Source organism: Dromiciops gliroides, chromosome 2, assembly GCF_019393635.1.
Source record: "Dromiciops gliroides isolate mDroGli1 chromosome 2, mDroGli1.pri, whole genome shotgun sequence".
In the NCBI taxonomy this organism is placed as follows: domain Eukaryota; kingdom Metazoa; phylum Chordata; class Mammalia; order Microbiotheria; family Microbiotheriidae; genus Dromiciops; species Dromiciops gliroides.
The window spans coordinates 39,292,528-39,309,447 of NC_057862.1; the positions used below are offsets into that span (position 1 = coordinate 39,292,528).

Here is a 16,920-nt window from a genome sequence, read left to right on the forward strand (position 1 = left end):
TTTTGCCTGTCATATCTGAGTCAAGCAAGAGTTCCAAAGGCCTTGTGTTTGGGCTTTTAGCTATTCCATTTCCCCAAGAATGTGAACTCTTTGGACAGAACTTGGAAGGCAATGGAGGCAGGATGTCCCACTGGCTGCCTTGAGTGCTAAAAGATCCTGGGTGCTATGCTTCTCTTTGGATAGACAATAGAAAGCCGATCAGTTAGCCAATGAAAATTGCAGCAGCATGTCTCCCACTACTAATGTCTTGATGCTTTTCTGCCTTTCAGAACATTTCAAGATCTGTCCAAACAAATGGATATATCTTATGGCACTGTCAGAGACTCAGCTGTATATGAATACTTTAGAGCCAAAGGGACCAACCCCTTGGAACAGGACAGCACATTTGCTGAGCTTTGGAAGACCATCAGCAAGAACAATGGGGCTGATAACTGTGTCTCCAATCCTTCTGAAGGCATCAGGAAGGTAAGGCGATGTACAAGATACCTTACATTTCCCCAGCCTAAGAAAGTTGAAAATAATAAAATAATAAAAATGGTGATGATGATAGTAATAGGTATTTGCGTATTGTTTTAACATTTGCAGAACATTTTACACATGCTATCTCAATTCATCTTCACAACAATCTCAGAAACTAGGCTGAAGAGAAAGAATAAATGACTTGCCCATGGTCACAAAGCCAAGAAGTATCCAAGGCAGAATTCAAACTCAGGACATCCTGGTCCCAAGTTCAGCACTCTAATCACCACACCACCTGGCTCCTCTGATAAAAAGATCACTGGATTGGAAATGAGGAGACTTGGATTCTAGTCTCAACTTTGCTACTAACTATCAATTCACTTCATATCCATGGAACTCAGTTTTCTTAACTGTAAAATTGACAGATTAGGCTAGAATATTTCTGAAGTCCTTCCCATCTGGGAAAAGAGGAAACTTAGATGTATAAAAATAAGATAACTACCTGTATAGATGGCCAAAGACAAGTGTCAAATAAGTGATAAAGATAAGTGGTAGTTTAGAAGTTATAGGCATAGAAGGTAGAACTTAAATGAATGATAAATACAAAGAAGAAGAGTGCATTTTAGTCACAAATATAATTTTTACTTTGGGGGCATGAAAAATGAGGATATAAATTATTATTCATTGAAAAAAATTAAGAGTAAAAGGCAGCATAATAAAATTGGAATGGCACTGTATTTGGAGTCAGATACTGGGTTTAAAATCCTGGCTTTGCCACATACTTTCAGTGTGATCCTGGACAAGGCCAATAACTTTTCTGGGTCTCAGTTTGCTTTCCTCTAAAATGTAGGAGTCAGATTAAATGACCTTTAATATTCACTCCAATCTAAATCAACCATACAAGAGCAATAGTAATGTATGTGGTATTCATAAAAGAAAATGGCCAGGCCAGCCTGGGTGAATGTATTTAGAGGGAGTTAGTGAGACATAGAGCTAGAAAATTAGGCTTGAAGTGTATTATGGAGAGCCCTGAATATAGAACCATAATGAGTGTGGGACAGTTGGGGTTTTGCCTAAGGTGCAGAAATCTGGGTGGGTGAGACCATCTGGAAATTGTTGTCCCTGTGCCTCAGAGTATTCTGATGGCCCAAATTCCTGTGGGGTTTAAGGGATAAGGAGGTGTCTGGGGGAAGGAAAAAGAATAAGGTTTCAGGTTAGTGAAGGCTGTAGAAGATAGAGAGGGGGGCGGCTAGGTGGCACAGTGGATAAATCACTGGCCCTGGAGTCAGGAGTACCTGAGTTCAAATCCGGCCTCCGACACTTAACACTTACTAGCTGTGTGACCCTGGGCAAGTCCCTTAACTCCAATTGCCTCACTAAAAAAAAAAAAAGAAAAAAGAAGATAGAGAGGATTCATATCATGACTAGTCACTGTTTCTTCTAAGGCCTGTCCGTTCCACCGCTATGATTCTCTGCCATGCCCTTGATCACAGTTGCCAGTGTTCTTAGTTATGTTGCTGTCATTCAGTTGTTTTCAGTCATGTCCAACTCTTCATGAGCCCATTTGGGGCAGGCCAGGTGTGGTCTATATCTAATCATCTCAAGTAGGTACTTAGTTGGTTTCTCAAACAATACTACATCAATCAGGTAGGACCCCTGGGCGTCTGCCAAATTCCATTATTTTATCACACTTGGCAAAGATACTGAAGTGGTTTACCATTTCCTTCTCCAGCTCATTTCACAGATGAGGAAAGTAAGGCAAAGAGAATAAAGTGATGACCAGAGTTGTAAGTGCCTGTGGCCAGATTTGAACTCGGGAAGATGAGGTTTCCTGATGCCAGGCACAGCACTCTATCCACGATTCCATCAGCTTCCCCATGCTTAGTTATAGAACTGCTTGAAAGTCAAGCCAAGGGGTTTGGTCTTTATGCCATATGTAGTAGAGATCCAATAAAGGTTCTCAAAGAAGGAGGTGACATAATGAAGCAGCAAAGTCTTATGGAAAAAGAACTGTGTGGACTCCAAGAACTTAGGTTAAAATCCTTCTGATGCTTATGAGGCATAGTGTATTTGGAGTCAAGAAGACCTGTCTTGAGATGCCGTTCTAGATATTTCCTAGCTATGTAACAGTGGGGGAGTCACTTAACACTTCTCTGCCTCAGTTTCATCATGTGTAAAACAAAGGGTTGGAATCATATGGCCTCTGAAGTTCCTTCCAGCTGAGATCTATGATCCAACAATAAGATGAAAGTGGCACTTCAGGAAGATTAATATTGTGGTGTTATCCTCTAATTGCTTGAGTGAGTGCTGAATGTGGAAAAAAACAGAATTCAGTCTCTGAGATGTAGGCAGGCTTTGTGCCCCTGGTCTATCTTCTTTATGTTGCTTCCTTGACCTCATTAGTCATTAAGTTAACATGTGTAGCCTATATTACTCCATCCCCTCTGCTCCCTTTTCTTTCTAATTTCATCATGTTTGACTTGGACAATCACAGAATCTCAGAACTAAGAAGAATCTAAGCAGTCACCCATGTCTAACCTTGATTCTCCTCTTCAAAGTGGACTATAGAGAGCCCTGAATATAGAACCATAATGAGTGTGGGACAGTTCAGGTTTTGCCTAAGGTGCAGAAATCTAGGTGGGGGGAATGTTTCATCCCCATGGCCATCTGCCACATACTTTTGGTGTGATCCCGTACAAAGCCAATAAGTAAGTTTTCTGGATCTTAGTTTGCCTTTCTCTAAAATGGAGAAGTCACATTAAATGATCTATCATATTTCCTCCAATCTAAATCAACCATGCAAGGGTGATAGTGTACATGGTATTCAAAAGAGAGAGTGGCCAGACCACCAAGACTCCAGTGTCTTTGCCAAGAAAACCCCCAGTGGGCTCATGAAGAGTTGGATATGACTGAAAACAACTGAATGACAGCAATATAACTGAGAACACTGGCAACTACGGAAAATTCATTGTGGTCAAGGGCATGGCAGAGAATCATAGCAGTGGAGTGGACAGGCCTTGGAAGAGACAGGGACTAGACATGATACGAATCCTCCATCTTCTATAGCCTCCACTAACCTGAAACCCTGTTCTTTTTCCTTTCCCTAGACCCCTCCTCTCCCTTAAACCCCACTGGAATTTGGGCCATCAAAATACTCTGAGGCACAAGGACAAAAATTTCCTTCCTTCCTTCCTTCCTTCCTTCCTTCCTTCCTTCCTTCCTTCCTTCCTTCCTTCCTTCCTTCCTTCCTTCCTTCCTTCCTTCCTTCCTTCCTTCCTTCTTTCCTTCCTTCTTTCCTTCCTTCTTTCCTTCCTCCCTCCCTCCCTTGCTCCCTCCCTCCCTCCCTCTATCCCTTCCTTCCCTGGTATTAAGCTAGAAATCAGGAGTTCTACATTTTCCATCTGGTACCCTTAGCATCCTGACCACCATCTAATCAACATGTCATACTTTCTCAAAATCCCTCCCAAAATGTTACACCCTGAATTGAATACAAACTCCAAGTGTGGTATGATGCGAAAAATGCCACCTCCCTCATTGTGGAAACATTTTCATAACACAGTATAAAACAATATTAGTCTTTTTTGCTGCTGCATCACACTGTTGGCTCATATTGAGTTTGATTACCACTAAAATGTCCATTCCTTCCTTCTTTCCTTCCTTTTTCTTCCTTCCTCCCTTCCTTTCTTTTCTTGTGTTTTTCTTCTTCTCTTTCTCTCTCTGTTCTCCTCTTTCTTATCTTATCTCTGTTTCCCCTCTCCCTTGCCTTCCCTCCCCCCCCTTTTCCCCCTTTTTCCTTTTACTCTCTTCCTATCTTCTATATTCCTTCCCATTTTTCCTTCTTTCTACCTTATATTCTCTTATATTCATTGTCATCACCTGGGTCATATATTGACCTCCCCTATAAAACTGTCAAGGCTCTGATTAACTTGGCCTCAACAAGCCAATCATCATTTAGGATGGACAATAGAAGTATAGAAGGAAACACATAAATGAAGTTAAAAGAGCTTCATTGCATTGGTTCATAGAAACCTAAGCTAAGTAGCAGCCTTATCAGACAATGAGATCACTAAAGTTTTCAAATAGAAACCTGAATAGCTAAATGTTACCCAGGACCCCAGACTTCTTATTCATGATTGTATGTTAGATCCTATCAATGAACAAGAAAAACTACCAAAGTATTTACTTTACAAAAATATAAGTAAACAACGAAACTCATCTGGAAGAATAAAAGGTTAAGACAATCAATGGAAATTATGAAAAAAATGAGAAGAAATAGGGTTTAGAGGTTTCAAATTTCAAACAATAATACAAAACAACAATGATGAACATGACCTGTTAGTGATTAAAAAGAAAACACAGAGGCTTATGAGTGGAACAGAAAGATACACAACACAGAGAAACAAACCTAGTAGATTCACATTCAATAAATCCAAAGACCCCATCTATTAGAGTAAAGCTTCAGTATTTAACCAAGAAATATCTGGGAAAATTCACCAGTAGTCTACACCAAAACCTCACACTAAAACCAAGATCAGCTTAAAATGACACAAATATAGCAGGTAATAGTATAAAAAATGTACTGGAACAAGGAAGAAATTAACTTTGGGAACAAGAAATAGAGATAAAGAGTATCATAGAAAGTAAAGTGGGCAATTTTGATTATAGAAATGTAAAAAAAAATGCACAAATTCAATCCAACTAAGTTCAAATATATTATATATTTCATTATATATTTAAAATTATATTTAAAACAAATTTTAACATCATTTTTAAAAATTTGATTTCCAAATGTTCTCCTTCCCATCTTTCCCCGTACACCTTGAGAAGGCAAGCCAGATGATACTGAATATACATGGAAAGACATTGCAAAACTTGTGACTAAGTTTAGAAGGGGAACAGTTAATTAGGTAAAAGAAAAAAAAAAACTTTACAGCAAGTTTATCTGATAAAAGTGTCATTTCCATGAATAAGAGTCATAACCTAATTAATAAATGTCAAGTATAAAAAGTCAGTTTCCAAAGGTAGATGTCAAATTTTTCTATAGTCATATAAAATGCTCTCAGTAACCAATAAATAGAGAAAAGCAAATTGCACACATTTTGAGGTTCCATTCCATACCAGTCACATAGGCAACATTAGGGGAAAATAAAGCAAATGACAAATGTTTCCTGGGTACCAGGAAAATGGGCACATTGATATACTTTTGGTGGAACTGTGAATTATTCCATTAAATTTGAGAAGAAAGTTCTATGTTCCAAAAGATACTACACTGTTCAGGACTTTTGACTCAGCAATACCTCCCATAAGTAGATATCCTAAAGAGATCAAACAAAGAGGAAAATATCTAATAGGTACTAAGACATTTTTGACATCTCTTTTTGTAGTGTAAGAGAGCTGGAAACTAAAATGGTGTGTATCAATTGGTGAATCATTGACTACATTATGGCATATGAATGGAAGGAAATATTATTATGCTTTAAGAAATAACAAAATGGAGTTTCAGAAGAAAATGGAAAGGCCTTTATGAAATGATCCAGGGTGAAGTGAGCAGAACTAGGAGAACAATTTCTGTAATGACTGTAACATTGAAAGACTTGAGAACTAGTCAATACAATGATAAACCACAGTGCCAAAGGACTGATGATGAAGTAGGCTACACACCTTCTGAAAAAAACAAAAACAAAAACAGACAGCGTACAGAATAAGATACACAATTTTGGGCATAGCCAATGTGGGAATTGGTTTTGCCTGACTATGCAATTTTTTTTTTAACAAGGCTTCCCCTGCTCTAGTAGATAGGGGTTAGAGGGTGAAAAAATAAATGCTAGATATTTTGATAAAAACAACATATAATTTAAATAATGACCATTATCCCAAATACTAAATGATTCCACAATTGGTATTCCCTTCTTCCCCCCTTGATGGAGATATGTTTATACCTCTTGGAATTCAGGAAAAAGTACTGGTATCAGAATTTTGTCATAGACATGATCATGGTGGTGGTTTTCACCATGCCTGGTTTTCATAAGGTTCAACAATACAGCTGATCCCATGGCCCAGAGCTTGATGCTTTATCACTATTTCCAGATGAAATCATTGTAGCCAGCCTGGCTCAGGGTAGCTACAAAGAGGGACATCCTGAGAGAACCTGTTCATACAAGTCCTCTCTCTGATGGGAAAGCCAGGGACTGAGAAAAGCAAATTCTTGGAAAAGAAGGGAAAAAAAAAAGCAGAAAATCATAATTGAAGGCATGCAAACATGACCACCACATAAGCACACGTTTCATAGGGTTAATATAGGATTTAGACTTTTCCTGCTGATTTATAGGCCAATAATCTAACTGTTTAACATGAGAGAAACTCATCAACATAAAAAGTGTAAGGTTCATGGCAAAAAAGAAGACTTGTATGACTTTGGATAGGGCACAACAGTTTAAATTCCCTCATCTGACAAATGAAAGATCCTCTCTAAGGCCCCTTTAGATGCTTTAATATATGGTTAGAGAGAATTATCAATGTCACCAGTGCCTGAAATTCTCCCTCCCCTTTCTTGTAAAGAGAATAATCAAAGTCAGGAAAAAAAATTGATCTAGGGACAAAGGTTCAGTGATGGTCGAAGGATCCCAAAGGGGGTGGTGAGCTGGGGTTGAATCTTCAGGCATACTCTTGGTCTTGTCTATATCTTGACAGCCCAGCAAATTAATAATAGCATGAATATTCTATGTTGTTGAAAAGGAAATAAATCTCTTCCCCCCTGCACATTTGTGTTTTAGTATACAGTCAGTTTTTCTATGACAAATGTTTAATCTCAGGATAGCTTTTTTTTTTTTTAACTGACTCCCAGCATGTTACTCCTGCTGTCAGTGTGTACAAAGGGAAAGCAAACATTTTAATGTGAACCTAGGAAAAGTGTAATTAGGAAGATGAATCATTGGAGCCAACAGATAATCTGTTTGCGATGTTCCAGACCCAGGATGCATACTCCTTACCAAACAAAATTTGGGATAGTTTCTTCCTTGGAAAATTTCCAAGATGTCACTTTTAAATAACATCAGTTGTCTTTTCAAACCAGGACTCCAAAGAAAAAGCTTCAATATGCCTTCATCTTTTTGATCACAAAGTTATTTTTTACATCGAAATCCGTGATTTTCAAGACAGTTTTTCAAGACTTCAGGGTCCCTATGATTTCATCCACATAGGCCCTCTCTCCACCCACACAGAGAACAATCACTAGTAAATCATGAGATCATAGATCTAAAACCATAAGAAATATCAAAGGTCATCCAAACCATCCCCCCCACCCCCATTTTACAGAAGAGAAAACTGAGGACTAGGGAGGTTGCAACTCATTTGAGATTTATGGTAACAAAGGCCCTTAAAAATAATTTTATGGTCAATGTGGATATGAACTGCTCCAGGTAAGTAAAGATAGTCCTTGAATATCAAACATCTTTTGGGTCCATTGTTGGACCCAAACGAAGTATTTCAAAAATGGTAGAACCTTCCAGAGCTTGTAATTTTCTGGTGTGGCCTTTATGAACCCAGAGTCACTTCCATGATACGATGAGACATTAAAGGTGGAATTTAGAATGGTGATAGTATATTATATCTAGGGTTTATATTGTACTTTATTATAAGAGAAAACTGAGCATAATGGACACAATACTTGACTAGAGTCAAGGGAAACTCAAGAAAACCATGCTCAAATCCTGCCTGGATGAGGGGAAATTGTATAAAGGGATATTGTTTTGTTTTTAAGCATAGGAGAGACCTGGGCACATTCGCAGGCATCAAAATAATAGCAAATAGATAGGGAGAGATTGAAGATTACAGAGCAAGAAGAGGTGAAAATTATTGAGGAGATCTATCAGAAAAAAAAATAGAGTGGATGAGAATAGGTCTATGTATTGAGGTGTTGATCTTGGCAAGGAAAGGGACAGCCTCATCTTCACAGTTTGGAACAAAAGAGAACATAGATGATATATGGAGTGGTTTTAAATATAGAGAAGAGAAGAAGAGGGAGAACAGAATGTATGGCCCCTAATCTCTCATTAAAAGGAGGTGGAGTTGTTCTGTTGAGATGGAAATAGGAGAGTAGTATAGTATAGGAAGAGTGTAAAAAGAAGATAATGGGCTTCCCTGTTGAACTCCTGCATATGAGGTAATTGGGTGAGATGGGTATCTGGTTTTGGTGTAGTGGAAAGTCCAGAGCCTAGAATCAGGAAAGATGTGTTTGATGCCACCCCTAACTTTAAGCATGCCATGAAAAAATATCTTGACCTCTTATAACCTCTGTTGTCTTATCACAGGATTGAAGTAAGAGTCAAATGAGGTGATACTAATCAAGCGTTTTGCAAATCATGAAATCCTATCAAATTTTAATTATCTATGACTCTATTCTGTCCATTAAGAGGGATGTGTAGAAAAGAGATGTTCCAACCACAGTGGTGACTCTCCTGTTAGAATATTTGTGGGGGACTCAATGTGTCTTCCCTGAAATGTGCCCATTTGACATATAGTGATATCTTATCTTGTATTTTTTAGAGAAGAGGAAAGTTTCCAATTTGTCTATATCTATCCCTAGACTGAAGGCAAGTGAGGCAGTACTGATGAGTTTTGTCTTTTGACTAGACTAATTTAGTTCTTCCCTGGGTTTCTAGCTCTATGGCGTCCCTTATCTTATTCTTTCAGTTTTGCATCCTTGGAAGAAGCAAGTAGACTCAAACAGCCTTTGAGGGAAAAAACAAAAACAAAAACAAAAATAAAAAAACATAAACAAGTACCCAGACTTGGGTGGCTGGGTGGAGGGTTCTCTATTTTATTCTGGTTTTTCACATTTTTTGGTGTGGTATGGTCACCCCAAAGTTATACATCTCTAAAAGTAAGTGAGGCTTTTTCTCTCACTGAAGATATTGAAGAAACAAAGGAAGACTGGACCAGCAATCCCATGGAAGGAGGAACTAGAGGACTAGAGAGCCATTGAACAGCATCATCTCCAATTAAATTCCAGGAAAAAAATTATTAATCATTTACTAGGTATACATCCTTATACTTGATATTGGGGTTACAAAGATAATATTATGAATGCTCTATTAGCTTTACTCAAAGAAGTTGCAACATAATGAAGTGAGTGAAGAATAAGAAACTCATTATTCTAAAGGGTAATGGATCCCTTCAGAGCCACCAGTGATAAAATCATAGAGTGGGAAGGGGGGAATGATCTTGTAGGCCAAGTTCCAAATACCTATGCTTGGAGAAACAATTCTGGCTCTAAAGAGTCCATTCAGCCCCTGCTCCAGAGACGTAAATCAAGCACTGGAAGAAGATAGAGCTACAGAGATAAGGGGAAAGAATACTTGCTTTGAAATCAGTAGACCTCAGGGGCAGCTAGGTGGTGCAGTGGATAGAGCACCAGCCCTGGATTCAGGAGGACCTGAGTTCAAATCCAGCCTCAGACACTTGACACTTACTAGCTGTGTGACCCTGGGCAAGTCACTTAACCCTCATGGGCCTTCTCCCCCCCCCCCAAAAAAAAAAGAAAAAGAAAAGGGAGAAATCAATAGATCTTGGCAAAAAAAAAAATCAATAGACCTGAATTTGAATTCTGCTTCTGTCATTCACTATCCATGTAACTTGCAACAAGCTACACTCTCTCTTGGTCTCAGTTTTCTCATCTACAGCTCAATGATCTCAGAAATCTTTTGTAACTTTATATCTAGGATCCTGTGTGTTCCTTGTCCATTTGGAGAGCTCACATTCTCATCCTTTTGAAACTGAACATTATATTTCAAAGGACACTTCTTACATTTTTGCTAAATCAACCTTTATGTTAGCCTAGGTTTCCTCCAGTGTCTATATTCCCAAACTATATAGCCAAATGTAGAGAATAACCTGGGCATATTGTGATGTAATTATTCTGGGTTGCTTTTATTTCCCATTCAGTACAACCCTTTAGTAGGAATCAAGGTGGATCCTAAGGTCATTTGTAACTTCATGCTTTTGGTAGTGTGGTAAAATATGAAAGTTTTTAACAGTTGGTTAGGATAACTGAAAGACACCAGTTTTTCAAGGACCACCCTTTTGGGGAGGAGATGAACAGTCCACCGGCTGCGCATGTCAGACTGCCTGCGGGGCACTTGACTTCCGGGGTGGAAAGAACGGAAGTGGGGCTTTTGCCTGCTTGGCGGGACTCCTGACGGCACGGCACAGACGGGCTCTCTCTCCAAAGGTGGCCTTTTCGGTTTGGTGAGTTTTTATAAGGAATATAGACTAAGCTTAGACTTAAGACGAGTTGTATTGTGTTTCTACTTTCCTATCCTTCTAATCAACATCACCTTGTGACTACCATAACAATAAATAAAAAGGTCTGTCTAGAAAACCAAAAGCTTCTTCCATTTACTAGTTTGGGAGATAAATTAAGGGAAAGGTTAAGTAGGGGAGATTTATGATCTAATATCCAATTTTAAATCTCACAGTAGGATGCCATATTGTTACAGTAAGACACTATCCACAAGAATTGGCTAGGTAGCATAGTAGACAGAGTTATGAACTTGGAATTGAGAAGATCTGAGTTAAAATATTACCTCAGATATTTAGTAGCTAGGGTACACTAGTAGTCATTTAACCTCCATCTGCCACAGTTTCCTCCTTTGTAAAATGATGATGATAATATCTCTGAAGGTTGTTCTGAAGATAAAATCAATATTTGTGAAGTGGTTTAAAAACCTTAAGTAATATATAAATGTTAATTATTACTAGAAGTATTATTTTATATCTTTCTCCATTTTGTTATTTCATATACTACCCCCTTCCATGTTTTTAATTCCTTATACATTACCAACTCACCTTTCGTGTTGTTCAGTCATTTTTCAGTTGTGTCCAACTCTTCATGACCCTGTTTGGGGTTTTCTTGGCAAAGTTACTGGGCTGTCCAACTAGTAAGTGTCTGAGGCCAGATTTGAACTCAATAAGATGAGTCTTCCTGGGTCTATGCACTGTACCAGCTAAGAGATTCTACCAAACTACCATCAGTGTCCTATGATTATTTGTCTTTATGGAAAGTAAATGACCCTGGCTTCTCAAAGCCTTTGACAATAGAACACAAGCACTGGCAGTTCTTACCAAACTAGGAATGTTTTGAGGTTGTGATCTGACATCTTACTATATTTCTAAGTCTGATGATGAGCCATGGGGAACTGAAAGAGGCTCACCCCATACTAGCCTCAGATTCATTTATTTACCAGTAGAGTGTATTGAAAGAAGAAACTGTTTTGTTTTGTATTTCTACCTCTAATGCTTGATATAGTGCCTGATTCTTAGTAGACATTTAATAAATACTTGTGGAATAAAGTTAATTGAATCATAGAAATGAAGAGTGACTGAAATTACATCAATGTTGAGGAAACTAAGGCAAAAGGGGTTAAATGACCAGCTGTGTGACCCTCAGTAAGCTGCTTAACCCTATTTGACTCAGTTTCCTCATCTAGAAAATGAGCTGGTAAAGGAAATGATAAACCACTCCAGGATCTTTACCAAGAAAACCCCAAAAGGGGTCACGAAGAGTCAAACATGACTAAAAAATAATTAAACCACAACAGGGAATACTACAATGACAAAATTTTAAAAATCTTTGAAGTATGAACAAAACGTACCTACCTGCCTTTGGGCAAATAAGTCTCATGAGAGGAAAGCCATAGGCATCTTTCCTCCATGATTACTCTTGTTTTGACACTTTCCCCTTTTCATTGTGTCTCCTTTATGCTTGACCACTTCCAAGTCAGTCTCTTCTAAGCTACATAAGGGAAAAAGCTGTCTTACTTTTATGTCCATGTACTTAGCACTTAATGCAATGACACATAGTAGGGGCTTAATAAATACCTGTTGCTTGATTCCATTCTTCCCCCAAGTTTTAATTTCTTTATAATTTTTACTTCTTATCAATTTGCATAAGAACATATATTTGGAATTTGAAGAGTCCTCAAAGTTCATCTAGACCAAAACCCTTTTTTTTCAGATGAGGAAACTGAGACCTATGGAGGTCAAGTGACTTGTACAAGTTGACACAAATAATGTATATCAAAGGCAAAGTTTGAGCTAGATCTTAATTGCAGTCGGTACTCTTTTTATAATTCCTTGTTGATGTATGTCATTTAGACACCCTTCTATATCCTTTCTTGATCCTGTTGCTATCCATTGTACCTATCTTTACTTAAACAGTTCCTCCTGCTCCTCATTTTGCCCCTGCTAAAGTCTAATATATTTACCAACTTCACAAAATGTCCACCATCAACACCTTCATTAAATCATTCTAGCATCTTCCCACCCTGCCGTCAGAGTGCAGAACCCAAGCTCAGTCATCTGACATTTCCTCTCCTTTGTTAAAGTTAGATTTATTGAAGTCTGCGATTCAGCTTTTCGATTGCCAAACTGGTAAGAATATCAATTAGAGAAACTTTCCAGTGCAGTGTGGAGCTAGCAAGTCATTTGAATTTATATGATAATAACTTTGTCAAATGAAGTCAGACCTTGCTGTTGATGGTGGACTATTATCCCCCCTTTTGTGGTATCAAATCTATCAAATACTATTCCCCATAATGTGCTTTCTTTGCAGCACATGGGCTGACCCAATCTGCCATTTGATTAAACCTTTACATAAATCAGACTTAATATTTAATAACATTGTCAGATGAAATACAGTGTTAATAGTTTAAATGTCAATCTTCACAGCTCATTGAGCTCTTTGAATAAATAGACAAGTTGCTTGTTTCTGATTCTGTGGCCAGCGGGGTGGCGTTATTTTTTTTTTTCCAGAGAGAGAATGCTTGGTGCACTCTCTGATCGTTTACAGTCACAATGGGGAATTTTTTTTTTTTTTTACCCAATAAATATAACCAGGAGCATGAAGTGAAAATGCAAATGCTATATGGAAATGACCCTGCAAATCTTGTTTACTCCTTCCACCAATCTAATTCTACATGCATGCACACAAACACTAATGCATGCATAAACACACACACGCACAATATTTTTATGGCATTGCTTTGCAGAACATGGAATTGCCTTTTTGACCTTCTTCCCTGCTTGGTCTACATCCTATCCCTCCCTATGTGCCTGCTGATTCTTAGGGTTTTGTGTTTAAGTACAAACATCAGAAGAGTCTGGTCAGCATCATAGCCTAAATGAGGGCCCCTCTGTGAAAGCTGAACTACTCAGGAAGTTGGACTATCCCCTTGGCTGTCACTCACCTGAAGGTATGCTTCTACTCATACAGCCCCAAATTTAAATAGTTATTTTTATTCCACATCAGAGTGTTGAATCTTACTGAATTTTCAGCCATTAAAATCCTATGTATTTTTCAGCCACTCTAATGTCTAAATCATGTATTCCCCATCTTGTACTTATAAAGTTGTTTTCTTGTACCCATGTATAAGATTTTACATTTATACCTATTGAGTTTTAGCGTATTTGATTTAGTTCTGTTGAATATTAAATATAGTTTTCCTACCCATCCTCCTACAAGATAATAAACAAGTCAGAGACATCAATATCTCCTACAATTTGTTCACCCAGATCGGAAAAATCTATTTCTGCCTCTCTTACCAGAGGTAGGTATCTCACAGAAACCAGATCAGAGAATGGATAGAAAAAACATAATATCAATTTAATATTTTGTCCCAAGAAGAAATATATAACACATGATCATGTGGAGAGTCCCCTCCTAAGAAGAGAGCTTGGGGGACTCCCCATTTCTGAGGGTATATATGGTTTTAGTCCAGTGATTACAGGACATTGTCAGTTTCAATAGCATGATACAGAAATCAAAGGCAGTTTAACAATTTCAGTTATAACAAGCATAATGGTAAGATTACAGGATTCAAAAAAAATTAAAAAAGCATTTAGCAAGGATAAGGACTCCCAGATGTTACCATAAAACAGAGACTTACTATCCTGAAGGAAAAGAAGTCACTAGGTAGGGTCTTTTAACTGCTACCTATCTGGGTTCAATTTGAAGTTTGGTTGAAGGACATTTTGCTCCTATTAACCCAGGGTTTCATAAAAAAATACTTTTGGATAATAAGGTACCTCCATCAAATCCAGGTGATTCATATATTCATATTAACAGGTCTGTAATCTAGCAAGATCTTTTTGGATTCTAACTCAGTTATCTGCTGTGCAATCTATTCTTTTTATATTTGTGTCATCAGCATACCATTTATGCTTTTGTTCAAGTCATTGATAAGAATGTTAAAAAGCACAGGGCCAAACTCATATAACCTGGGACTTTCCAGAGGAGAACTCTGTCTACATTAACATGGTACCAATAGAAACTTCTCAACATCCAACAATCCAATCAGTTCTAAATTAATTATTTGCATTTTTGTCCCATCTACATCTCTCCATCTTCTCCATAAGAATATAATATACTGTGTTTATTAAAATTATTTGCTACTACTGTTACACCAGTTTAGGCAGTAAGCATTATTAATTAATATTCTATATAAGTAAAGTATTGACTGTGTGTCTCCCTTATGGACTCAGGCCATCAGGACTATAGTGTCCTAAGAGGAAGAGTATGCACCAAGAGAGAGGGAGGTTAGAGAGAGGGGCAAAAGAAGGCAAAAAGAGAGTGACCTTGGCATGGCCAAGGGTTTTATCCTCTTTAGATAGAGGTGGGTCATTATACATTTATATCAGCTAACTGGTTAGCTTCATTCTGTTCTCCAGATTGATGTGACTTGAACAGCTGGAAAGAGTATGTAAAAGAAGGGAAAAGTTCAGTATCTAGGTGTGGTTCTTCACTTAGCTAGACAAAAGAGTTTATCTCCATTTCTTTTGTTCCTTTGGGCTTATCCCAGACAAAAACTGAACTTTCTGGAGTGGGGTGGGGGGAGAAAGGACTGAAACTGATCTCTGGTCCCCCCTAGAAATCCAATATTAATAATTATTTTCTCACAATACTCTAGCAAAAGCTTTGCTAATGTCTAAGTAACATATTGTCAAGAATTCCCCTCAACTATGGGTTAGTAATCCTTTCAAAGAGGAAATGAGATTATTTTTTCATGGTAATTCTTGACAAAGCCCAGAGGGATCTTTGTAATTTCTTTTCTCTTTGTAGATTTTGCCAAACATCTTCTTAATGACCCATTTGAGACTTTTCTTTTTTTTTTCTTTTTTTTTTTTTTAATGTATAAGGTATTTTATTTTTTCGGTTACATGTAAAGATAGTTCTCAACTTTTGTTTATACAAGCTTTACAATTTCAGATTTTTCTCCCTCCCTCCCCTCCCTCCCCCCTCCCCTAGACAGCAGGTAATCTGATATAGGTTATATCTATATATCTCTATACATATACATATAGATATATACACACACATATATATACACATAATAACATTAATCCTATTTCTGCATTAATCCTGTTACAAGAGAAAAAATCAGAGCAGTGATGCAAAACCTCAAAATAGAAAAAAAAAAAACAACAGCACCCAAAACAAAAGAAATAATATAGTTCAATCAGCATCTATACTCCACAGTTCTTTCTTTCTTTTTTTTTCTTGGATTTGGAGATCCTCTTCTATCATGAGTTCCCTGGAACTCTTCTGTACCATTGCATTGGTGAGAAGAATATAGTCCAACACAGTAGGTCAACACTCAATGTTGATGATACTGTGTACAATGTTCTTCTGGTTCTGCTCATCTCACTCATCATCAGCTCACGTAAGACCCTCCAGGTTTCTCTGAACTCTTCCTGCTCATCATTTCTTACAGCACAATAGTATTTCATTGTATTCATATACCACAACTTGTCCAGCCATTCCCCCATTGATGGGCACCCCCTCAACTTCCAATTCCTTGCTACCACGTAAAGAGCAGCTATAAATATTTTTGTACATATGGGTCCCTTTCCCCCTTCCATGATTTCTTTGGGCAAAAGACCTAAAAGTGGAATTGCTGGGTCAAAGGGTATGCACAGCTTTATTGCCCTTTGGGCATAATTCTAAATTGCTCTCCAGAATGGTTGGATCAGCTCACAGCTCCACCAACAATGCATTAGTGTTCCGATTTTCCCACAGCCTCTCCAACATTTATTATCTTCATTTTTTGTCATTTTAGCCAATCTGATAGGTGTCAGGTGGTACCTCAGAGTTGTTTTAATTTGCATCTCTCTTAGAGATCTTAGAGATTTAGAGCATTTTTTCATATGGGAATAGATAGCTTTGGTTTCTTCATCAGAAAACTGCCTGTTCATATCCTTTGACCATTTCTCAATTGGGGAATGACTTGGATTCTTATAAATTTGATTTAATTCCCTATATATTTTAGAGATGAGGCCTTTATCAGAAGCACTGGCCTCAAAAATTGTTTCCCAGATTTCTGCCTCCCTTCCAATTTTGGATGCATTGCTTCTGTTTGTACAAAAATTTTTTAATTTAATATAATCAAAATCATCTATTTTGTATTT

The 16,920-nt window shown here is 37.8% G+C and overlaps 1 protein-coding gene across 2 annotated transcripts in view; it reads left to right on the forward strand.

Moving 5' to 3' along the window:
* The window catches only part of GRID1 (glutamate ionotropic receptor delta type subunit 1), a 1,160,974-nt gene that overhangs the window by 1,078,463 nt on the left and 65,591 nt on the right, over positions 1-16,920 (forward strand). For both annotated transcript variants that reach the window (XM_043982152.1, XM_043982151.1), the window contains exon 13: positions 270-465. In XM_043982152.1, coding sequence (XP_043838087.1) covers positions 270-465 — 196 coding nt within the window. The remainder of the gene's footprint in view (positions 1-269; positions 466-16,920) is intronic.